This window comes from Rhinolophus hipposideros (assembly GCF_964194185.1).
Source record: "Rhinolophus hipposideros genome assembly, chromosome: 2".
Classification (NCBI taxonomy): Eukaryota; Metazoa; Chordata; class Mammalia; order Chiroptera; family Rhinolophidae; genus Rhinolophus; species Rhinolophus hipposideros.
Window position 1 is genome coordinate 52,981,268 of NC_138048.1, and position 26,527 is coordinate 53,007,794.

Below are 26,527 nucleotides of genomic sequence, written 5' to 3' on the forward strand. Positions count from 1 at the left end.
AAATGTACATTGATTCTTATCTTCTATATTAATTTTTAATAATCCTTTTTTGCTTCTACCCAATAAACATTGTCAGGTATATAACAGGCAGAAATATGGGAATGAGTACGACATGGCTTCTGATTTAAGGAACCATTGTTTAGTGAAATGCCAGAGGGTAAGGGGGCAGGGAGGGTGGTAAATGAGGGTAAAGGGATCATATATATGGTGATGGAAAGAAAACCGACTCTGGGTGGTGAACACACAATGTGATATATAGATGACGTATTACAGAATTGTACACTTGAAACCTATGTAACTTTGCTAACAATTGTCATTCCCATAAACTTTAGTTAAAAGTAATAATAATAAAAGACAGAGAAACTATTCTGTCTGACACTGTAACAGTGGATACATAATTATTCATTGGCAAATTCCATGCAAATGTACAACACAAAGAGGAAACCCTAATGTAAATTATGGACTTTAGTTAATAATGTATCAATATCGACTCATCAGTTATAACAACTGTGACTTACAAGTCAATGCAAGATGTTATTGGGGAAGCTGGAGGCTGCGGGAGGGACAGGGAGTATATAGCAACTCTGCTTTCTGTTTAATTTTTCTGTAAGTCTAAAACTGCTCTAAAGAAATAAAGTTAAATTATAAAAAAAAGAAATATCTTTAAAAATTTTTGGAGATAAATCAAATGCATATATTTGAAATACCTTTTTTGAAAATTTCCTGTTTATATAATTATTATTGTAAATGGTATTGTTATGTAAAGCAGTGCTTCTCAAATCTCACTGTGCATAGGAATCCCCTGGGACTCTAACCTTGTGAAAATACAGATCCTGATTAAGTCTGGGGTACCTGAGATTCTCTGTTTCTCACTGGATTCCAGGTGATGGCTGCGCTCTTGTCTCAGAACTGCGCATTGAGTAGCAAGGACATAAAGGATATGTTAATTAGGCTATCATGAAATCATGATAGATAAATAAATCATGAAATATATGTATATATATATAATGTAAATAGAGTAGAAACTATGTATATCAGTATTATTAGCTACATATGTAAAACAAATCAAAATTTTAGAAAATGTTTAGTAATAAATTATTTTTGTGCATTCCTCTAGTTTTCAAAGCACTTTGTTGGACAGTATGTTTTTGGATTTTTACAATAATCCTGTGAGCAAGGTGGGACAAGTGGTTTCCCATTTTATAGATGAGGATACCGAAGCCCAGGACGCGAAGGGGACTGGCTTGCTTCATATCACAGTTAGAAGAGGCAGAACCAGGGTTAGAGCCCATATGTTTTTATTCTTATTCAGTGTGCTTCTTGTGCACCACACATTTCTGGATCCACGTTGGGGGAGCATATGCCACTTGGGAATTTTCTGAGGAACACTGGCATGCCCAGTCAAGTGTTTAAAAACATTAATGTTATAATTTTTGGTAAGGATATTATTTTCAAAACCTTTATTTTTCACTTAAAATTAAATGTATGGAATTATTGTTATTATTTTACTCTGAGGTGTTATATTTATTTTTAAGCACTCTTTGGGACACAGTTTTTAAACCCTTAGGGTCAGCAACAGAGGATGTAGTTTTGATTTTTTTGGTAGATTTATGAGAGAGGAGATAGAAGGGCAAGACTTTTTAAAGAATCGCAGAGTACTATAATGAGATATCTATTCTGTTTGGGTAGAACTGTACCAAAATCATGAAACATTTTGTATGTGTGGGGGGAAACCTCAAAATTTAAAGTATCTAAAAAGAATCCACTGACAGAATTTTTGTTAAAGATTTTGCTTTTATGAGCAGCTATTTTTTTCCTTTATATCATTTGGTTGGGGTTGGGAGACTGGTAGAATTCTAAACCCAGAAGATTCAAATCTAAAACAAGTTATTAAAGTATTGGCATTCAGTATTAAGAACTCTAAGCCATTTCTAGAGTATATTAACCTAAAGGGCTGCTAAGGGCGTCATGGAAATTTTGACTTCTTTTAAAATATCATCTTCTACCCAAATAGAAGTTCCATAGCTACTTTTACATTTCTCTCATTTAAGATCTTGATCCCTTATTAAATGTACTCCTCCTAAATTCTTAAGCTATTATCCTTTTTGCTTTAGAATTATGGGGAGTTAGCATAGAGAAGAGCGCCTAAGAGAAGTGAGAAATGGTTGATATTGAAGGTGGTGACACTGAAAGATTAGTGCAGGGAAAGCGGTTGCTCAAGACCAGTTTAGTGATTTCATAACTTTGTGCAGGGCAAGTTTCACCTGTAATATCGTTGTAAATCATGCCAGCAACAGGTTCAACTAGCTTGATGACTTAGCTTCTATTTATTTTGCTTATACTATATGCCACCAATAGTTACACTCTTCCTGATGAATAATGCCTAATGAGAGGCATTGCTTTCCTGGGTCCAACTGTTTGTCCATTCTGCCAGGTATTTGGGCATTGGCAGAATTGAAGGGCAGCACAGTTGCCATTGGGATAGAATATCTGTATTTGTTGCATATTTTCACTGGAATGCTTGTTCTCTATTCGTTAAGCAGATACCTTTTTAAATCACAGCACAAGTACTACAAAACTTAGGTTCTTTTTCTTGTATTGCATTGCTTCTTGCACATATTTCCATTTAAATTAGTATAATATTATTGTAAGTTTGGATTTTTAGCGCAGTCTAGTACTTAATAGCACAAAGCCTGGAGCCGGGCTGCATTTGAATTAGGCTCTGCCACTTACTAAGCTGTATGGCCTCAGCAAGTTCCTCAACCTTCCTGTGCCTCACTTTCTTCATCTCCAAAATGGGGAAAATAATAGTATTTATCTAATAGGGTTATTATGAGAATGAGATGTGTTAATGCATATTAAGTGTTTGGCACAGTTTTTTGCAAATGGTAAGTTCTAAATAAATATTAATGATGATGGTGTCTTTTTAACAGACTATTAGCTCCTTGAAGACAGACTGTTTTTAAAGGGGGGAAAACCCCTCCCATTTCTTGTGCACTAAATATATACTGAGTCCTATGTTTTACTTATATTAGCTCCAACCTTCACAACAATGTCGCAGAGTTGGTATTATACCCAATTTTCATATGAGAAAAATGAGACTTAGGATGTTATTTACTCAAGGATGGTCAGCAAATAGGTTGTTTGTTTTTCCATCATCTGGCAAAGCGCCTATGACATAGGTGTCGCTTTAGTGAAAAACTGTTGAATGAATTGGGGCTGCTAGTTTGATAATTTTGACTAATTTTGACATTTATTTTTACTCTTAGATAAAAGTCTTCTCTCTTTGTAGGCTTATGTTGTTATTCAGTTATATATAAGTCTGCACTTACCTAATAAGGATTTTGAGAGCTGGCAAAATATATCTTTCACCAAGTCAGTCTTTCCTCCTAGGTAGCTGCAGTGTATATATGGTTCTGCTATATGACAATTTCATTTTCTCTCCAATTCCTATGCTAGTGACCTCTATTCTAATTCTGATACCTATTTTCATGGTCATATTCGATGCCTCACTACTCAAAGTTCTAATCTCTCAGATCTGGAATGCTGATACCTCACTTTCTGACTCGTGTCACCAGTCCTTCCAGTTTCAGTCTTTACTTCTACTGCTTCGGTTCTTCAAGCTCATCCAGACCCCAGTCTTTTATTCTATTCACTTCTGATATTTCATGTCCCATTTAAATTCATTTCCCTTTCAATGTAATTTTTTTTGGTAATTTTCTATTGAGATAAAATTCACCTAACATAAAATTCAGCATTTTTACAATACGATTCAGTAATTGTGAGTATATTCACACTGCTGTGCAACCCACATCACTGTCTAATTCCAGAACATTTTCATCATCCCCCCAAAAGGAAACCCTATACCTGTTAGTAGTCACTCCCAATTCCCCTCTCCCTATGTCTTCTGGCAGCCACTATTCTACTTCCAGTCTCTATGGATATGCCTATTCTGGACATTTCATATAACTGGAATCATACACTATTTGGCCTTTTGTGACTGACTTCCTTTACATAGCATAATGTTTTTAAGATTTGTCTGTCCATATTGTATGTAACATGTTCCAACATTTCTTTTTTATGGCTGAATAATATGCCAGTGTTTGAGTATACCACATTTTGTTTATCCATTCATTGATTGATGGACATTTGGGTTGTTTCTACTTTTTGGTTATCATGAATAATACTGCCATAAACCCTTTCAGGTTGCTCTTAATTTTATTATAACATTATTTAGCTTCTGGAGATCCTCATTTCCCTCCCATAACAGAATTCTTGCTATATTAGTCCAACCATCTATATTCTCTACCTCATATTTGGGTTATAAAGTCCTACAGGAGATGTTATACAACTGTTCAGTGAAACCAATTTGGTGGAGCAATATAATCCTGGAATTTTTGATGCAAAGTAATTCTTTCTAAGATTCAATCAAATTATCTTGTTACCTTTAGCAGCTCTTACTTTTCTCTTTTTTCAAGGACTTACTACCTTGTTTTTTATTATCAGTAGATTACCTCGACTCTTCTTTCCTTTGGTGGGAACACCTTTATTTCTTGCCCCTGATCTTGAAACTTAACAGAATCTATCCTTACCTTTTTCTGTTTTTCCTCCCATTCGAGTTATAAGAGTATCCTTTCTCCTGTGCAGTCCCAGACTCTTAACTCCTCAGGACTTTGCTTTAGCCATCTCTCTCCTTTCCCTTCTCTACTACCTCTTTATTTTAAGTAAATAAAGATGTTCAAGTTTCTCTTGTACAAAAACAAAAGAAAACCTCACCTGTGGCAAGGAAGGACAAATCTTTCATGAATAGTTATTATATACTAGTAGCAGTTTGTGCTAAGGTCTCTATGTGCATTATCTTAATCATTTTGTAGTAACCTTACATGTTTTAGAATCATTGTGCATTATCTTAATCATTTGGTAGTAACCTTACATGTTTTAGAATCATTGGTTATCGAAACATAAGAACAGAAGAAACTGAGGCTTGCTGAGGTAAGGGTCACTCAGGATCACTTTGATGGTTAAGTATGACAGCAAGATTTGAACCTAAGCTGGCTGAGCCCTGAACCTTGTGGATCAATTGACTGATTGATTTGTGTTATAGTTGACTTACAACATAGAGTATTACATTAGTTTCAAGTGTATAAAATAGTGATTCAACATTTCTATACCTTACAAAGTGATCACCACAGTAAGGCTAGTAACCATTTGTTGCCATATGTAGTTATTACGATGTTGTTGACTCTGTTCCCTATGCTGTACATTGTATTCCCATGACTTGTAACTGGGAGTTTGTACTTCTTCATCCCCTTCCTCTGTACCCAACTCTCCATCCCACTCCCCTCTGGCAACCATCAGTTCGTTCTCTGTATCTACGAGTTTGTTTCTGTTTTGTTTGTTCATTCGTTTTGTTTTTTAGATTCCATGTATAAGTGAAATCATATGGTATTTGTCTTTCTTTTTCTACCTTACTTAATATAATATTTTCTGGGTCCATCCGTATTGTTGCAACATGGCTGAATAAGATTCCATTGTGTATATGTACAACTTCTTTTGTATCCATTCATCTGTTGAAGGACACCTAGGTCTCTTTCATATCTTGGCTGTCATAAATGATGCAGTGAACATAGGGGTGCGTGTATCTCGTTCGAATCATTGTTTTTGTTTTCTTTGGATATATACCCAAAAGTGGAATTTCTGGGTCATTTGGTAGTTCTACTTTTAATTTTTTGAGGAATCTCCTTACTGTTTTTCCATAATGGCTGCACTAATTGACAATCCCACCAGTGGTGCACAAGGGTTCCTTTTTCTCCACAGCCTCGTGATTGTCTTTTTGATAGTAGCCATTGTGACAGGTCTGAGGTGATATGTGGTTTTGATTTTCATTTCTCTGATGATTAGTGATGTTGAGTATATTTTCATTTGTTGCTGATCTGTATGTATTCTTTGGAGAAATGTTTATTCAGGTCCTCTGCCCATATTTTAATTGCATTTTTTTGATGTTGAGTTGTATGGGTTCTTTGTATATTTTGGATATTAGCCCCTTATCAGATGTCTCATTGGTGAGTATCTTCTCTCATTCAGGAGGTTGTATTTTTGTCTTGTCCATGGTTTCCTTCACTGTGCAAAAACTTTGTAATTCAATGTATTCCATTTGTTTATTTTTGCTTTTGTTGCCTTTGCCTGAGGAGACATATCTGAAAACATATTGCTAGGACTGATACCAAAGAGTTTATGGCCTATGTTTTCTTCTAGGAGGTTTATGGTTGCAGGTCTTACATTTAAGTCTTTAATCAATTTTGAGTTAATTTTGTATATGGTGTAATAAAGTGGTCTACTTTCATTTTTTCGTATGTATCTGTCCAGGTTTCCCAACATCATTTATTGGAAGAGATTGTTGTTTCTGCATTGTATATCACTGCCTTGTTTGCTGTAGTTTAATTGACCATATGAGCGTAGGGTTATTTCTGGGCTCTCCCTGTGTTTTTAACCCTGTGTTAAAACCCTGTGTTTTTAACCATAATGTTATACTACCAACCTGTCTTTTCCTGTTTTTGTTTTTTTTAATGGAAACTCAGTTTAATTATTTAATTATTTTTAAATTATTTACTACCACCTATGTGGTACAAAATTCAAAGGTACAAAAATATATACCAGTGAAAAATTAGTCATCTTCTAATCTCTTTCCTAAAGGAGAATATTGAACTAGTTTCTTGTGTGTCCTTTCAGAAATTTTCTAATCATATATAAAATATATACTTGTATTCTTTCCCTACTTCAACAAAAATATCAACACTGTCCTACAATTTGCTTTAAAAATCTATCTATCTATCTATCTATCTATCTATCTATCTATCTATCTTGGATGTTCCTTCTTATTAGTGAGCTGCCTCATTCTTTTTAGTGGCTGAATTATATTTCATCGTATGGATATATCATAATTTATCCAGTTGCCTACTGATGGACACTTAGATTACTACCAGTGTTTTATTGTGGCTTCAATGATTGAACTTACATGTGTGTCATATGGTTTGTGTGCAAATATATGATACATTTTTTGGGATGATGGCATTTTTATTTTTCTATCATTTTTTAAAACTTTATTTATTTTTAAGTGTGTTTTTCCAGGACCCATCAGTTCCAAGTCAAGTAGTTGTTTCAATCTAGTTGTGGAGGGTGCAGCTCACAGTGACCCATTTGGGGATCGAACCGGCAACTTTGTTAATAGCACTGTGCGCTAACCAATTGAGCTAACTGGCTTTAAAAGTGAAATACTAGCTTGGCGGGTGTATGTGTTTAAAATTTTGGTAGCCCCGCTAGATTGCCTTCCATGGAAATTGTACTTATACTCCCACCAACAACGTGTGAGAGAGAGTGCCTATTTCCCCATACCTACTGTCTTTAAAACAGCATGTTTTTTATCTTTGCTGTTCTGTAAAAAAATAGTAATTTGCATTTCTTTTATTATGAGTGAGTTTGAATTGCTTTTCTTGGTCATAAGATAAATTTGAATTTGCTTTTCTGGAAATTATCTGTATATGTCTGTCAAGCATTTTTTAGTGCCTGGTTGGATTTTCAAAATGACTCGTAGACCCTTTCTTATGGTAGGGAAATTAGTCCCTTGTGATTTGCTGCTAATATTGCTTTCCCATATTGTCATTTGTCTTTTGACGAAGTTTATTGTTTTCTTTCCCTTGTAGAAATGTTTTGTTCTCATGTAGTTGAATTGATCAATTTCTTCTTTGCCCCTTGAGTTTTACATCTTAGAAAGGCTTTTCCTACTTTGAGATTATAAAAAATACTACCTCCTGTTTTCTCTTAGTTTTCTGATTTAATGTTCTATGTTTAAATCTTTATTGTATCTGAAATTAATTTGGGGGTTTGGAATCCATCTTAGTTTCTTTCCTTTCCCCCCTTAGATGGCTGTCCAATGTCCCTATGTTATTTATTGGATAATTTTTCCCTCCACTGGCTGGAATGTTACTTCAGTCAAGTACTGCATAATGTTTGTATCTGTTTCTTGACTCTGTATTCTATTTCACTGCTCAATTTGTCTAGTCACATCCATTATCAGACTTTTAATTACTGCATCTGTTATTTTAATATCATACAGGGCTAATGTCCCCACCCCATTACTGTTTTTCAGTTTTTTTCTTCTTGCATGTTGGTTATTCCATATGTATTTTAGAACTATTTTTTTTTCTGGTTTTTGAGACTTACTATTTTGTAATTAGCAAACTCTAAAAGATTATTCTCTGCTAGCATTTTTCACACTAGGTTTTGTGGAACGTTGGTCCTATGAGAATGCTCCCTATAAAGAAAATGCTATGTCAAGTGTCTTTGAGAAATGCTGCATATTATATAACTCTCTCTAGGATTCACAATACACATTAATATATCAAAAATTCTTAAAAGTTTAGTAATTAAGAAATCTTTTTAACTTTTTTAATTGAGTTTCCAAGACTTATTTGATCACAGAATCTTTATTTTGGTACAAAATGTTCCTGCAGGATATTCTGTAGAATATATATTGAGAAGCATTGACCTATCGTTATGTCTTCTTCATCTACATTTCAGAACTGGCTGTAATCTGGCTACCCATCCTGCCAGTCATTTTCTTTTAAAATTATTCTTGCCAGGGATGCCAGTGACTCTTTATCACGAAACTCTTTTAAAACTTGACCTTTGTGGATTTTCAACTTATTCATCATCCATCTTTTGATATTTTGTTCTTTATTGACTCTGGTGAAATTATTCTCTTGCTTTTCCTCCTACATTCCCTTCTTCTTTTTTAGTCTCCTTTTGTAGGGTCCTCACTCTACATGCTCTGTCTGCCCTGTGCTTTCTGATGAGGCTACAGAGCTGTAGCACTGATACTGTTTGCTGGTGGCTCCTGTATCTGTATCTGTAGCACACTCCTGTTTTTTGAGCTTCAAACATCTATTTTCACTGTTGTGTGATAGACTTTCCATTTGGCTGATTTCACAGACCCATCTAGCTCAGGTCCACCTCACAGGCCCAACACTGTTAAAACAGTCTTTGCTGGGTAGTGTTTGCGAAATTGTGAAATTGTGTTTTGTAGCAGATGTAGGCCTCCGCAAGCAGAGCGCAGGCTGGATGTCAGTCCCTACTTTTCCCCTTTGTAGGATATAGTCTGCAGAACTGGAGAAGAAACTTGACTGTAATTCTTGCATTTGTTTCTCCTCTTCTCTCCTGCATACTGCTTTAATTCAGGCTCTCATGGTTTTTGGTCTAATCTCCTCATCTTTGTTCTTTCTGTTTCCCAGGCTTTAGTTTTTTTCTTTTTAGGTCATCATTCTAAAATGGAACTCTGGTCAACTCACCCAATTAATGTCTTTGTTTTCCGGTTCCTTTTATATAAATTGTGAACACCTTAGCATCACAAGGCTTTTCCTGATCTGGCCCTTGCACATATTTTCCCACTGCACTAAGGTACTTAGTGCCTTAGGTTTGTCCTGCCCTCTAAACTCCTGGGCCTTAGCAAATGCTCTTTATAGAGTAAATAGTATCTTCCCGTTACGCGCATTAGATTGGCTAATTCCTGTTGGTCTCTAGGGCTTTCCTCACGTGCTCCCTTCCCAGGATCCTTCCTGAGCCCCACAGTGGTCCTAGCGAGATGTTCTTCCTTTGATTCCCTCATGTATGGTTTGGTCATGCGTAGCGTGTGTTTGTTCTGTGTAGAACTTACCTTCTTGTCTACTGGTTAGGATTAGAGCTCCTGAGAGCAGAGATTATATTTTCAATTCCTTTTTTTCAAGGCCCTAGGGTAGCAGTTTTAAATTATATTCCTGAGATCCTTTAGGTCAGGGGTGTCCACGCTGCAGCCCGCGATCCATTGTTAATTGGCCCACAGCAAATTCCAAAAATATATTTAGTTTATTTAAATAAACCAAGTGAGGCAGTACGTACTTCACTTCGAGTGAGTGGCCCGGCTGTTTGTGTATTTTACTGCATATGGCCCTTGGTGAAAACCGTTGAAAAAAGTTTGGACACCCCTGCTTTAGGTATTTTCTAAACTGTTTCTGGGCTCTGTGTCCTCTTCGTGGTGTTCCTTCCCTTCCACCCCCTCAGTACTCTTCCCTCCTTCATCTACAGCTCCACTTTTATCTTTTTTTATATTTATCATTCACCCAAGATTTTATTTGTTTAAAGAAAATATTCTGTGTATGAATGGGAGAAAGAAAAGAAAGAAGGAATGAAAAGCAGAGAGAGAAATAGAGGGAAGGAGGGAGGAAAGGAATGAAAGAGAAAGAGAGCTAGAGAGAAAGAGAGCAATTGAGTCCTAAGAAAGCACAATACCCAGAACAGTAGGCATTGGAGAAGTATGGTTGATTAATCAGTTTAGACATTTTGCTTTGACAGGCTGACATTGAAATGACCAGCGTTACTAACCTAGCGTACCACTTTACTCCCCTTTCCTTCAACATGCCATTATTTTTTTAAAATTTGAATATCTTTTATCATACTGCTTGCTCTGCTGAAGTTCCCTTTTCTTCCTTTGAGGAGGTGCTTTGATAAATTTTTATGGAGTTAATGTATGGGATAGAATTTGACTTGATAAAATGATTTTTTTAAATTAGTTTCAGGTGTACAAAACAATGTAATAATTAGACATTTGTCATTTATATCCCTCACAAAGTGATAACCCGGGATTTTTTGTTGTTACCAGACAACTTCTGGATTCTGGAAGGTCAACTGTTTTGGTACAACTATCCTATGAATTTACTTGTTCAACTAAATAACTTGTAAAATTATTTCCAACCTGATGTAATGTTTTTCTTTTTCAGCTTGTGAAGCTTTGTATTGCGATGATTGATTCTGGAAAAGCCTTTTGTGTTGCAAATAAACAGTTCATGAATGGGATTCGAGACCTGGCACAGTATTCTAGTAACGATGCTGTAGTTGAGGTTAGTATTCTAAAATGAGTTAACGTGATAAATGCGGTAAGACATTAGTCAATGACACATCCATTTGCCTTACTGAGAGTTACAGTGGTCCTTCAAATTAGAAGTAGAAAAGCTGTCACCTGTTGGTACTATCTTGTATAATTCTCTTTTCTTGATTAGTTAGAAGTTGAAGGTTGATTTGCATTGTGAATAGAAGTTTACTTGCTACTAGGTGAGCTGAAGCATCTACGAGAGGGCTTGAGCAGGGAGAGCAGGAGGATACTTACTAGTATCTGCTTATAGAGGCAAGCAGAGAGCGTTCACCTAAGAATAGTATCTAACTGTACACTCGGGTGCTGCATAGGAACGTAATGGTCAGCTAGCGATGCTGTGTTAGCCTAGCCCCCTTGCTATACTGTGTGGTATTATGGTATTTATTTCATGAGGAATAAGAACAATGAAGAAATGGGTATAGTTTGATGATTATTTGATCTGTAGATGCCTAAATGGGCACAGTCTTGATACACTCAATTTTACTTTTAGGTTTATGTATGCCATTCTTATTTGCTATCATAGTACTATTGATAGGGCAGTACTAATTCTTTGACTGTTCTAGGGTTTTATGTTGCTACATGTAGACTTGACCTCTGTAGAGCATGCCCATGAGGTATGAGTGACATTGTCCCTGGAAATGTTATTGTTTACAATGTAAGTTGATCTTTCTGTCAGAAATGCTGAAGTAACATTTTTTTAACTATATTAGTTAGTGGCTGTTAAATGACTTGGTTTTCTTTTGATTTCTTTCTCATAGACAAGTTTGACCAAGTTTTCTGACAGCCTTCAAGAAATGATAAATTTTCAAACAGTAAGTGTCAGTAAGTAGGTGTTACTATGAGCATGTTAATTATTTTAGTACTTTTCTTTAGTAGCAGTATTTTAAAAACTACGTAAGTTGGAATTCAGTGACTTTGATTTGTCAACAACTTTTTAGTTGGGTGGATCTAAAAAGTGTGTGTGTGTGTGTGTGTGTGTGTGTGTGTGTGTGTGTGTGTGAGAGAGAGAGAGAGAGAAGTGTATACATTTTATTTCCCATTCTAAAATAGTGAACTTATAGCAATGAGGTACACATCCATAAAAGTTGTTTTTTTCCTTTATGTTGTACCTTTGCAAAATTTTAAATAAAGAACTAAAAGTCACCATTCTAAATTTAGCCATTTCTTTTAAGATATAAATATATTCCCTTTGTCTAACCAATTGCCAGTATTAAAGACTGCTGTATTCTTTAACATATTTATTCGTGGCTTAAGATTTGAGGGCATTTTTTGTTCAAGAATGAGGGATATAGATTACTTTTAGAATGTCAGGAAATTCATTTATAAATTTTATAAAAGTTAGTAGCTTTATAAGCTATATACTTCTTAAAATTTTTTAAAAAGCTTAACATATGGCTGTCATATAATTACTCAGTGCTTCAAAATTTATTAGCAGCTCTGTACAAGAATGTCAATGTTTGTAGTCTTTATAAAATCTGCTAATTTTTGGTTCTTTCTTAATTTGATTTTAAAATTTTTTTGGTGAACATATTAAGGATGAAGTTATCTGATAATGTTTATTTTAATTGTAGTTCAAATTTTAGCTGTTCCAAAATTAGCATTACAAGTATCTGCTTCAGTTCCCGCCCTCAGTTCTTTTGGGCATCTGTCTAGGTATAGAATTGCTGAGTCATATGGTAATTCTGTTTACCTTTTTGAGGAACCAGCAAACTGTTTTCCATAGAGGCTGCACCTTTTGCATTCCCACCAGCAAATGAGTGTTCCAATTTTCCACATTCTTGTCAATACTTGTTACTTCCTATTTTCTTTATTATAGTTGTTCTAGTAGGTGTGAAGTGTTATCTCTGACTTTGATTTGCATTTTCCTAATAACTAATGCAGTTGAGCATCTTTTCATGTGTGTATCTTTTCAAATACACCAGCCATTTGTGTATTTTCTTCCATAATTGTTACTACTGTTGTCCATTGAAGTCTTTTCCCCATTAAAATTTTTTTTAATTGAATTCTTTATATATTCTGGACATTAAACCCTTATCATATGTAATATTTATATATTATGATAATGTGAATATTTTCTCCCCTTCTTTAGGTTGTCTTTTCACTTTCTTTTCTTTTCCCTGTATACTTCATATGCAGTAATGTCCTTTGATGCACAAAAGTTTTAGTTTTGATGAAACCCAATTTATATATTGTTCTTCTATTGCTCCTGCTTTTGGAGATGTATCCAAGAATCCATTGCTAAATCCCAGTTCATGAAGATTTATCCCTTTGTTTACTTCTAAGAATTTTATCTCTAATATTTTACACCAATTTTTTTCCTTCCCTCTTTCTTCTGCCTTCCCCCTCCCCCCACTCCAGTTCAAGCCCTTGTTTCTCAGTCCATGCTGGTATTCTGGGCCTGGTATTCTTAGCCAAGTAAAATTGAACATAGATGGGGATTAGATTCTCCAGTCATTTAAAAAGTACATTATTTGGATTCTTTTGTGGTTTATTTCCTCTGGAAAAATAGATAATACTGTTCCTTATTCTTTACAGGATGAGAAATTCCTAGGATTACTCTAACTCTTTATGCCAACTCATGAGTTTTTCAGAGCAGGTCATGTATGCTACATTCTACTAAGTACTATAGTTGGCTTGAACACTGGCTTGTCTTCCTGGAACATAATTAGTGTAATCTTACTGGTGACTCTTTTGAATTCTAATTTACTGATGGTATAAGGAACTTGGAACATTTATTTGATTGTTATCTTTGCTGAATGAAGCTTTAAAGTTGAATTGCTGCATAAATTTGTGAAAATGTGTGACCCTTTCTGTTTCGTTTTTTGTAAGTTTGATTTTCTGTATTACAGCATTCACTCATTCACTCAACAAATGGTTTTAGGTAATGAGAATACGATAGATCAGTGCTTCCCAGCTGTTCTCATCTCATGGCACTGATAGAAACTGATGGTTGTATTTGTGTAGGACACTGGAGGGGGACATGAGGGTGTCTTAGCTGAGTGTTGGTGAAACATATTTAAACTTCTTCTTTATGGAATTATATTAAAATAATTAAATTTATATTTGATAAATAATTTCTTTTTATGGAGTTATGTTAAAATAAAACATAGTATTAGGGAAGATAGTCATACTGAATGTGTATAACACTTCCAAATTATTTAAAAAATATTTTTATGAGAAACGAGCTAACTTAAAAAAATAGGTGTTATACAGGACATGGTTTCAAGCAATTCCTGATCAATTCCTTTAAAATTGGTGATCTTTTCAAATTCTTGGTCATTGTCATTGATGACAATGTTGTCTGTATAAGTAGGCATATTAGTGAAAGGCAGATGGGTATTTATTGCCCATTCCTCCTGATTGACAGAAGCTCCTTTATCCCATGTAATTAGAATTTAAATAATTGTACTGTAAAGAAGCAGTCATTCGTTAAATGGAACTACTTTTCCTTTTCTTTCATTGACACATGTAATGCTTAAATTATCTGTGATGACTTGAATGGATTTTGAATAAAATAATATTGAAGCTCTTTCACAGGTATACACAGTGTTTGATCTGCCTATTACACACCCCACACTACCCCACTTCTACCCACTTTTAGTAATTCTCTTTGTGGGTTCAGATTACAGCACTGACTCCCCAGTGACTCCTTCTCAGCCTCTGATTTCCCAACACTTTGAATCCATAAAGTTTCTCAGTGTATGTTAATTGTCATAAATATCAAGGATTGCTGGAAATAAGTCCATCAGATTGCAGAACACCAATTAAATAAGCCATCTTTTAAAATCAATAACTGGCATTGAACGAATTTTCATGTTGAAAATTGTTCCTCCTAAACTTTTTTTTTTTTTTTTTTATTGGGGAAGGGGAACAGGACTTTATTGGGGAACACTGTGTACTTCCAGGACTTTTTTTCCAAGTCAAGTTGTTGTCCTTTCAGTCTTAGTTGTGGAGGGCGCAGCTCAGCTCCAGGTCCAGTTGCCGTTGCTAGTTGCAGGGGGCACAGCCCACCATCCCTTGCGGGAGTTGAACTGGCAACCTACAGGCTGAGAGGACACGCTCCAACCATCTGGGAGGCAGCTCAGCTCAAGGTGCCTTGTTCAATCTTAGTCGCAGGAGGCGGAGCCCACCATCCCTTGCGGGACTCGAGGAGTTGAACTGGCAACCTTGTGGCTGAGAGCCCACTGGCCTGTGTGGGAATTGAACCGGCAACCTTCGGAGTTAGGAGCATGGAGCTCCAACCACCTGAGCCACCGGGCCAGCCCCTGTTCCTCCTAAACTTTTGAAATTCTAGTTTTAACTCATAAACTCAGGCCAAATATTTCCTTTGGACAGCCAGTACACTTTTGTATGAAACAGCAGAGTGATATTTTCATAGCATTTCTTTATAAAAAACTGAAAATAGATGAAGCTAAATGTTTTGAGTATTTTGTTTAGATTCATTGTATCATTTTGATAACATTTAAATGGAATTCATAACTACAGACTTGCATGAGAGATACTTTGTGAAATAATGCATCACTACATCTTCAAAGTTTCCAAATGGATTCTTAAGGAAAATTTACATCTTGCTGTCATTGTGGCTGCACTCTCATTATGCAAAATTACAGTATTTTCAAAATATCTTTTTAGTATATTTTCATAATATCCTTGGGAGTTTGTTTTGGTACTTTGCAAAACAGTCAATGCTCTCCTAAGATAATCTTCTATTCAGAAATTTTAACCATTGCTGTTAACTTGAGCAGTTATTAACGTGTAGAATCATCACTCAATGAAAACTTTGATACAGTTGTCTGCTGGGTTAGTGATTATTACTCTATTTGGCATGACATCAGATGCATGTTAGTTCTTTTATTTGAATGTAGCACGTTTTATATTTCCTCTGCTTCTTTGAAAGTGACAAAGTTCTGGGATTTTCCTTGCAGGCTGGTATATTGTGCAATTTTGCAATTGTATGAGGCATTCTGGCTCTAACTCTTAATTAGATAGATAACCTTGTAACTAGCATCTTAATATGTTACTGTAACTAATCTCATAAAAGAACTTTATTTTTTATTTGCTGTTTACAGAAGTTTAGAGTACAAATCTTTTTCTGAATGAAACCGTTTTCTTGTATTGAAGCCCTGTATGATTTACTTTTACCATTGCTTTATTTAATAACTCTGATATATAAAGATATTTAGGTTGAAGAAGAGAATTTTGGACTGTTATGTTTGTCTTCTGAATGTGATGACTTTCCATCATTATTTAATGAAAACATTATCTATTATAGTAGGAAAACAGCAATCAGTAAAAAGCAAGTTTTTTTAAATATGAAGGGAAATAGCATGTCTTAAGGTTGAGAAATTGATTATGTGTGTCTATTTAATATTCTGTATTCCTAAAATATCTTAAAATAAAATATATTGAAAGATTATAAAATTAAGCATTTAGTAAATAAAAATTTTCAAATGTTACTTTCATGTATGATCAGAAAATCAAATTTTCAAAATATATATATATTTTTGAAATCTACAAAGGCCTGAGATCCCATTTAATATTATTTCATTATGTATATTTAATTTCATCTCAGAAATAAATTGTTTTTAATAATTAAAAATAAAACATCATGAAATTTAATCAAGGGTTAGACTTTGGCTAAGTAACATCAAGCCAATAATAAATAAGTACCAAGAAGTAACAGCCAAATCTCCCTTCCCCAAAACCCCCAAATCGATTACATTCTAATAGGAATACATCATAATAAATGATAATGTTAAGGAGGAAAAATGTGAAAATGAAAAAATTATTACATAACTTGTTAATAGGAAAAATGTGAAAAAAATTAATAGGAGTGAAAATTGTGAAAAATAAGAGCAAAAGAAAGATTAAATATTTGACAAAGGGTACAAAACAAAGAAGTGATGATGAACACATTTGACTAAAAGTCGTTTTGGATGATTCAAATGGTATAACGCCAGGGTAAAAGTTATATCATTCTGTTGTCATTGCTTTCTATCATTGTTGGTTACTTTGCATTTTCTAGACTTATATGTGAACAGAATCTTTTTTTTGTGTCTAATTTCTTTCAGTGTAGTTATTTTGAGACTTGGTTATGTTATTGTGTGTATCAATAACACAGTAGTTTTTTATTGCTTAATAGTATTTCATTGTATGGATGTATCACAATTTGTTTATCCATTCACCTGTTGATGGATGGATATATTATCTGTTGCTATTAACAGATTACCCCAAACCATAGTGGCTTGAAACACAAATACTTATTATCTAATGGTTTCTGGGTCAGAAATTTTTAGAGAGGCTCAGAGTCTTTCATAAGGTTACTATTAAGATGTTGGCTGGGGCTAGTCATTTGAAGGCTTCATTGGGATTAGAGGATCCAATTCCAGTATAGAGCTCCTGCACGTGACTTACGGCCCCAGGCCTCAGTTCTTCACCAAGGAGCCTCTTTGTAGGGCTGCTTAAATATCCTTACTTCACGGAATCTGGTTACTCCCAAAAAGAGTGAGGGTAAGGAGAAGAAAGCTGCAGTGCTTTTCAGTACCAAGACTCAGAAGTCACACATTGTCACTTCCTCCATACTACTGTTTCTCAGAAGTAATTCACTATGACCAGCCCCTTGACAAGGGGAGAAGACTCAGGCTCCACTTTTAAAGAAGGGAGGAGTTTCAAAAGAATTTGTGGATATATTTTAAAGCCACCACAATGAATGTTTTAGTGGTTACCAGGCTTTGGCTAATACAAATAAAGCTGCTTGTAAAAATACAGGTAAACAAACATCAGTACACAGATATGCTTTAATTTTTGTGTGTGTACATAGCTAGGAGTAGAGTGGCTAGTTCGTAAGGCAGCCTTTTTTTAGGATTATGTTTAACTTTATTTTTTTTTAAGATTTTTTTTGGGGGGGGAAGGGGAACAGGACTTTATTGGTGAACACTGTGTACTTCCAGGACTTTTTTCCAAGTCAAATTATTGTCCTTTCCGTCTTAGTTGTGGAGGGCGCAGCTCAGCTCCCGTTGCCATTGCTAGTTGCAGGGGGCGCAGCCCACCATCCCCTGCGGGAGTCAAACTGGCAACCTTGTGGTTGAGAGGACCCGCTCCAACCAACTGAGCCTTTCTGGAGTTCAGTGGCAGCTCAGCTCAAGGTGCTGTGTTCAAACTTACAGCGGGCGCTGCCCACCATCCCTTGCGGGACTCAAGGAATTGAACTGGCAACCTTGTGGTTGAGAGCCTACTGGCCCCTGTGGGAATCCAACCAGCAGCCTTTGGAGTTAGGAGCATGGACCTCTAATCGCCTGAGCCACCGGGCCGGCCCTATGTTTAACTTTTTACAAAACTACTTATAGTGAAGACTACAAAACATTAAGAAATTAAGGAAATAAGAAATAATTTCTTTTTTGCTTTATTTATTAACGCTTATAATAATGTTAATATTCTTTTATGTGTTAAGTTTCTAAAAAAATTAATTTCTTTAGAGAAATTAAAGAAAACCTCCCAAAATTTGCAAATTGTTTTCCAAAGTTGATTGTATCATTTTACATCAGCAGTGTATGAGAGTTCTAATTGTTTCACATGATTGCCAATACTTGTTATGGCCACTCTTTTTAAATATATTATGTTTTAAATTTGCATTTCCTTAATAACTAATGATGCTGAGCATCTTTTCATGTGTTTGTTTGCCATCCATGTATCTTTTTAAATTATTATGGTTTAAATTTGCATTTCTTAATGCTAATGATACTTTTTCATGTGTTTAATTTGCTGTCTATGTATCTGCTCTGGTGAAATGTCAGGTCTTTTGTCCATTAAAAAACAAATAGGGTTGTTTGTCTCATTATTTAGTTGTAAGGGTCTTTTATATATTCAATACATCTTTCGTCAGATAAACATTTTGTAGCTGTTTTCTCCCAGGCTTTGGCTTATCTTTTTCATTTTTGTAGCAATATCTTTTGAAGAGCAATAGTTTCTAATTTTGATGAAGTAAATTTATTGATTTTTTTCTTTATAGCTTTCTTTTTGTGTTCTATTAAGAAATATTTGCCAAACCCAAGTTCACTAAGATTTCATTCTATGTTTAGTTTAGACCCGTGATCCATTCCAAGTTAATTTTTCTATATGTTGTATGGTAAGGGTCAAGATTTATATTTTTTGGCTTATAACTCTTCAATTGTTTGTTCCAGCACCATTTGCTCAAAAAATTATCTTTTCTTTATTGGCACCTTTTATTAAAAAAAATTGACCATATGTGTAGGTCATTTCTGGAGTCTGTTCTGTTTCATTGATCATTTTTCCTATCTTTATTTCAGTACCATGACAGCCTTGATTACTGTAGCTTTCATAAGTCTTGAAATAAAATGCAGGTATTCCAACTTTGTTCCTTTTTAAAACATTTGTTTGACTAGTCTAGGTCCTTCGCATTTCCATATAATTTTCAGAAAAATGGTTTTTAACTTCTAGAAAAAGTCTTCCTTGGATTTGGAGTGGGATTGCATTAAGTCTGTAGATCAATTTCTTCGTCTTTTAATCCGTAAACAGTATATTTCTACATTTATTTAATTTTTCACTGTACCAGTCTTGTATATCTTTTGTCAGATTTATCCCTAAGCATTTCCTTTTTCTTTTTTTTAAAAAAGATTTTATTGGGGAAGGGGAACAGGACTTTATTGGGGAACAGTGTGTACTTCCAGGCCTTTTTTCCAAGTCAAGTTGTTGTCCTTTCAGTCTTAGTTGTGGAGGGCGCAGCTCAGCTCCAGGTCCAGTTGCCGTTTCTAGTTGCAGGGGGCGCAGCCCACCATCCCTTGCAAGAGTCGAACCGGCAACCTTGTGGTTGAGAGGACACGCTCCGACCAACTGAGCCATCCGGTTGCTCAGTGGCAGCTCAGCTCAAGGTGCCGTGTTCAATTTTAGTTGCAGGGGGCACAGCCCACCATCTCTTGCGGGACTCAAGGAATTGAACTGGCAACCTTGTGGTTGAGAGCCCACTGGCCCATGTGGGAATTGAACCGGCAGCCTTTGGAGTTAGGAGCATGAAGATCTAACCGCCTGAGCCACCGGGCCGGCCCAGCATTTTTTATTTTTTGATGCTATTGTAAATGGTATTGTTTTAAAAGTTCCCAATTTCTAATTGGTCGTTGCTGGTATATAGACATACCACTGATTTTTGTATATTGACTTTGTTTTTGCAACCTTGCTAAATTCACTTAGTTTCGTAGACTTTTCTATAGATTCCATAGTATTATTTATATTCCCAATCGTATAGCCTGTGGATAAAGACAGTTTTATGTTCTTCCTTTCTAATATTATGCTTTTTACTTCATTTTTCTTGCTTGATTGTATTGCTATGATTTCTAGTATAGTGTTGTATAGGAGTGATGAGAGTAAACATGCTTGCCTTGTTTCTCTTTCTAGGGGAACAGTAGCCTTTTACTACTGAATAGGATGTTAGCTGTAGGTTTTTCATATGTGCCGTTCATTGGGTTGAGGAAGTACCCTTCTATTCCCGATTCCTTAGAGTTTTTATTAGGAATGAATGTTGGATTTTGTCAAATGTTTTTGCATCTGTCTAGATGGTCATATAGTTTTTCTGTTTTAGTCATTTAACATGTGAACTATATTGATTGATTTATGAATGTGAAATCAATCTTGCATTACTGGGCTAAATCCCAATTGGCAATGAGGTATTGTCCTTTTTACATATTGGTGTTATATGTCATTGTTCTGTATTCTTAAGAATTTTTTGTAGCTTTATTTTCTTAAAATGCCTTCATCTGGTGTTGTCCCTTCTTTGAATTTTCTCATAGAATGGATTTCTGATAGAATAGATTTTGGGGGAAGAATTTGAGTAGAATTACTATTTTTTGTTCCTTAAATGTTTGGGGGAATTCACTAGTGTAGTTTTCTTTTAGGAGGGGTTTTTCCATTTGTTTCTTTCTTTTTTTGGTGGGGGTGACTTTTTCTGATTCTTTATTATTTGATGTTGACATGATTCTACAATAAACATTCATATATTCACCTGTTAGATATATTTGCTTTATCACCTACCTATCCATTTATCCTTCCTTATGTCCATGCTTCAATCTACTTGTTATTGATGCATTTCAAAAGAACATGTAGACAACAGTATATTTCACTCCTAAATATGTTCCCATGCATAATTTGTAAGTTTAATATTTTTCAGTTCTTAATTTTGGGGGTACGATTTGAGTATAGTTAAATGCATGTCTTAAGTGTACCATTTAATGAATTTTGATAAATGCATACACTTGTGTAACCCAAAATTCTTTTAAGATAAAGATCATTACCATTGCCCAGAAAGTTTTTTCATACCTCTTCTCAGACAGTCCCAGCCCATATCCCCGAGGCAAGGACTACTCTGCTTTTCTTCCATAACTAGTTCTGCTTGTTCTATAACTTCATATAAATGGAATTATAGTATTTGTGTGTGTGTGTGTGTGTGTGTGTGTGTGTGACTTCATTCACTTAGCATACAATTTTAGAGATTGATCTATATTGTTACATGTATCAGTTCTCTCCTTTAATACTTCGTAGTGTAATTTAATTTCACCAAGGTCAGAGAACATGTTCGGTATGAGCCATATTCTTGCTTTATCCCCTATTACATGGTTAATTTTTATAAATGTTAGTATTCCTGAGAAGAATGGATATTTTCTTGTTGGTCTTATGTTTCTAATTCTTTCTTTTCAATCAATCTCATAGTCATGTTGTTTTTTAATTCTTTTAAAAATCTGTTGGTTTATATGTACACTGTTGCTCTTCATATTTTAAAGTTGTCTTAAAATTTAAATATAACAAAATGAATTCCTTGTGGTGTACGACTTTATGAGTTTTGACAAATGCGTATAGTTGGGTCTCTACCCACAATCAAGATGCAGTTTCATTAACTGTAAAAAGGTTAACCCCATTGTTAGTCAGCCCTCCCTCCTACCCCTTATCATTGGAAATTGCTGATTTGTTTTTCAGCCCTATAGTTTTGCCTTTTCGTAAGTGTCATAAAAATGGAAACATACAGCTTGTAGTCTTTTGAGTATGACTTACTTTACTTAGTAAAATGCACTGAGATTCTGTGTTTTTGCCTGTATGAATAGTTGTTCCTTTTTATTGCTGAGTAATATTCAGTTGTGTGGATGTACCATAGTTTGTTTCTCCAAGCACATTTGGGTTGTTTCCAGTTTTTTGGCAATTAGGAATGAAATTGCTGTAAACATTGACATACAAGTTTTGTTGTGAACCTAAGTTTTCATCTCGTTTTATGTAAGTGTAGCTTTAACTTTATGCAATATGAGAAGTTTTAAACTATAGATTCTACTTCCTTAATTCTGTGTAGGTTATTGATTTTTTTCGTGAGTGGCCTTTGGTAATTTTTGTTTTTCAAAGAATTTACCCATCTCATCTGTTGAATTTATAGGCATAAAATTGTTCCTCAACTACCCTAGTTATCCCTTTCAATATCTGTGGAATCTGTGGTGAAGACACTTCTCTTCTTTTTGGTATTTGAAATTTGTGGCTTTTTTTCTGATGCTTTTGATGTAGGTATCAGTTTTATAGATCTCAAATAACTAGTGTTTGGCTTCACTAATTTTAGGCTGTTGATATTTTTGTTTTCTATTTAGTTAACTTACACTTTGATTTTTTTTTTTTTTTTAAGATTTTCTTTTTTTTAAAAAAAATTTATTGGGGAATATTGTGGAACAGTGTGTTTCTCCAGGGCCCATCAGCTCCAAGTCGTTGTTCTTTCAATGTAGTTGTGGAGGGCGCAGCTCAGCTCCAACCAAGTTCAGTCACCGTTTTCAATCTTTAGGTGCAGGAGGTGCAGCCCACCATCTCATGTGGGAATTGAAATGGCAACCTTGTGGAGAGCTCGTGCTCTAACCAATTAAGCCATCTGGCAGCCCCCCACTTTGATCTTTTATTATTTCCTTTCTTGTGCTTACTTTGGGTCTAAGATTTTGGGTTTAACATAACACTGAAAAAATGCTTTTCTCTCTGGAAGTAAATTGACAGATTATGAAACTCAATCCAGTTTTGCGTGCACTCACAAGTGTGTGTGTGTGTGTGTGTGTGTGTGTGTGTGTGTGTGTGTTGATATTTAGGTGAGAACATAACACGTTTGCTAATAGCAAGATTTTAGAGAGAATGAAATTGGTACTGTATTTAAATAGTAATAGGACACAGGATTTTCTTTCTGTTCTGAATATTGATTTTTCCGCCTGTTCATCTGACATCTGTTTCAAATTCTGAATGAGGTATATCTATAAATTATGAAAGTACTTCAAATTCCTATGACAAACCCTATGAAATTTCCTACACATACAGCTATCAGAGTTAAATCTGTGGCATCCTTTAAGTGGGGCAAAATATTATGAGGAACAAAATTTTATTGTTGTCTGTGATCTTAGCAATCATTTAGCCTAAAGGTCTATATAATGTTTACTTGAACTAAGAATGTAAAACATTAACCCCCTTTCCAAATGAGTAACCTTTAACTAAGATATAAGACAGTTCTGGAGTTGTTTTCATTTGGTGTGCTTTGATACAGGAGATTAAGAAATTTCTGTTGTAGATGGAATGGAATTTGTATTATTCTTGTCTTTCAAAGCCTGAATTAAAATTAAGGAAATAAATTGCTCTACTCTTTGAACATTCTATTTAAATATTAAAGCAGATTTGATTTCCTCTGTAAATAGAAGTAATTTAATTTTTTAGACAGATGATATTGGCTTGAAAATCAGTTTACTTTTTAAATGCTTGTTTCTTATGTAGTATTAAATAAGAAATATAGGTGTTATTAGAAATTGGAGTATTGATGGAGAGATGTGATAATTATAGAACTCCATGAAAATTATTTTCTTTTTTTACTTTTCTAATTGTTTAATGTTACGTTTTATCTTTTAGATCCTATTTGACCGAACTCAGAGATCAATTAAGGCCCAACTTCAGAACTTTGTTAAAGAGTAAGTCAATTGCAGTGAAGAGGAAAGAAAAGCAACCAGTTAATTATCACATCTGGGAGTTGGTATCTTTGGAGAGAAATTTTGGACCATGAATTACTGAAAATATTAAGAGTTTTGGTTTATTTGTTTTGCTTTTTGAAATATATATTGCATTTCTTCCCGAATTACTCTGTAAGGAAATCAGGCTTCCTGCCTTTCAGTGAATCATTTATACTCTGAAATATGTGTTTAGGATACATAGCTAGAATTGTTATAGATTTTTGAAAGATACAAATAAGGACCTTTCAAAATCAAAGCAAACCCCAAAAATGGTTGAAAGAACTATCAGTTATTGTAGTTGGCATAAAGTTTTCCATTGTCTCAGTATGGTGTTTTCTTTGAAGAGAAGATAATGGAATATATGAGAGTAAGTACATGCTTTTTGCTATATATGAGCCTTTTGTATCACATTCATCACATTTTATATGTGAAATACAATAAAGCTAGAAATAACAAAATATCCGAACTATCCAGGTTGGAAAGTTTTCCTTTTCCACATTAATAATTCAGTTTTTCTCTTAAATTTCTTACTGAGAATATATAAAATTACAGATAAAGTTGATTATGATACCGTATTCAGGATAAATTATAGATGTTATAAGCTTTAAATAGATCACATGAACATAAATGCACTGCCATTTTAGTAGGTTAGAATTGTCCTGGAGGTGGTGTCTTACAGATTCTGTTTAAATTACTTCATAATAGACCAATATTCAGAATGTCGTTTTAGAATGTATACATGAAAGTTAATGGCTTCTTACAAAGAGTTTAAAGTCTTTCATAGGTGTACTTTACTCTTATTATTTTAAAATTGTCTGTCTTCAAGTTATTTTGCCTACTTCCCTGATAGAAAAAGTAGAAGCAAAGGGATGTGTTACGTAGTTACCCGAGATCATTAATGAATCAAGGGTTTCAGATTTTCAGACTATTGAAATGGGTACTATTACCCTTTATGGGTACAGCGATTCTTTTAGAAAGGATTATGAGTGCATATTTTAAGAACACTTTCATGTTGTTTGGACTAGTTCCCTTCAACAAGAAATGAATGTTGTTTCTTAAAGTGTAGTCTGTAGGACCATCCATAGTAGTAAAATCAAGGGAACGTCTTAAAAAAAACCCTCAGACTTCTAGGATTTATTCCAAAGACTAATGAATTTTAATCTCTGGGAGAGGAACCTTGGAATTTGTATTTTTAACAAATTCCCTGTGGTGATTTTTATGTGTACTACTGTTTGAAAATCATTTGGGTAACTAATGGTACATGTCCCTGAATTTGTGTTTAGAAAAAAATATTACTGTTGCTTTTTATGTTTCTGTAATGTTAATTTAATAATTTATTTTCACCTCAAATTTACAGATTTAGGTAAGGAAATGTTAGCTGACTATGTTGGGAATAATACATAATTGAAAGACAATATATATATAGTCAGAAGATCTATTGAGCATTATTGCACATTGAATCAAATATATAGAGGAATATAAGAATTAAATTCTAAGTTATTTTGCTAAAGGTTTTGATCAAGAGAGTTTTATGAAAATTTCACTATTTTTATTTTTTAGAGATCTTAGAAAATTCAAAGATGCCAAGAAGCAATTTGAAAAAGTCAGTGAAGAGAAAGAAAATGCATTAGTAAAAAATGCTCAAGTACAAAGAAACAAACAACATGAAGTTGAAGAAGCTACAAACATCCTGACAGCAACAAGAAAATGTTTTCGACATATAGCCCTTGACTATGTACTTCAGGTATATTTATTATATATTTTCAAAAAATGCTTACTAAACGTGTCATTACTTTTGAGTGATTACACTGAGAAGAATAAATAATACTTTAAAAAAAGTTAAACCATGATCTTTTGTGAAAAAATTTCACTTGTTTATATATATGTATACATATGTGTTTGTGTATATGTTTATAACTTTGGTTCTGATTTCTCCTCCTTTTCACTTAATGTTATACTTTCCCCTATTTTTAAATGTTGTAAAAAGCATTTTTAGTTTTCACATTTATTCTGTGAAGTTGCTGTATCAATTTAATTAATATTATCAGACATTTTTTTTGTTGCCAGTTTTACTGGCAATAGTGAAAATACAATTTTCAGTTGTAACATCTTTGTATACAGATTTTTTTCCATATTTCTGATTTTTTTCTTTAGATTCTTAGAGGTACTAATTGCCAAATGAAAAATATTTCTAGAAATGGTGTTCTTATATTTGCATTAGGTGCTGCTTTTTATAACTAGAGATCAGTGTTTGGTAAGTTGCATGGTAGTCTTATGATCCGATGTATAATTGAAACTAATTTGAATGTGAGAGGTCTCTAAAGGAATTCGAGAGAAATGAAGACTGAAGGCACACATTATACATTATTTCATATGTATACAAATATGTATATGTATATGTATATGTATATGTATATGTATTCAGAGGTTGAATAATTGGATTATCTACAGCCTCTGCTTTTACTTAGAGCATTTGAAAATTAATATTTTAGTTCTCAAAACTGAATAGGCCTTGAAACAGACATGCAGAGTAAACTAGTGCCTAGTTAAGCAAAGA

At 34.3% G+C, this 26,527-nt stretch overlaps 1 protein-coding gene across 7 annotated transcripts in view; it reads left to right on the top strand.

Moving 5' to 3' along the window:
• Nucleotides 1–26,527, top strand: part of ACAP2 (ArfGAP with coiled-coil, ankyrin repeat and PH domains 2) — a 127,824-nt gene that overhangs the window by 50,353 nt on the left and 50,944 nt on the right. For all 7 annotated transcript variants that reach the window (XM_081062974.1, XM_081062976.1, XM_081062977.1 and 4 more), the window contains exons 3-6: nucleotides 10,809–10,928; nucleotides 11,719–11,772; nucleotides 23,873–23,931; nucleotides 25,531–25,714. In XM_081062974.1, the coding sequence (XP_080919100.1) occupies nucleotides 10,809–10,928; nucleotides 11,719–11,772; nucleotides 23,873–23,931; nucleotides 25,531–25,714 (417 nt within the window). The remainder of the gene's footprint in view (nucleotides 1–10,808; nucleotides 10,929–11,718; nucleotides 11,773–23,872; nucleotides 23,932–25,530; nucleotides 25,715–26,527) is intronic.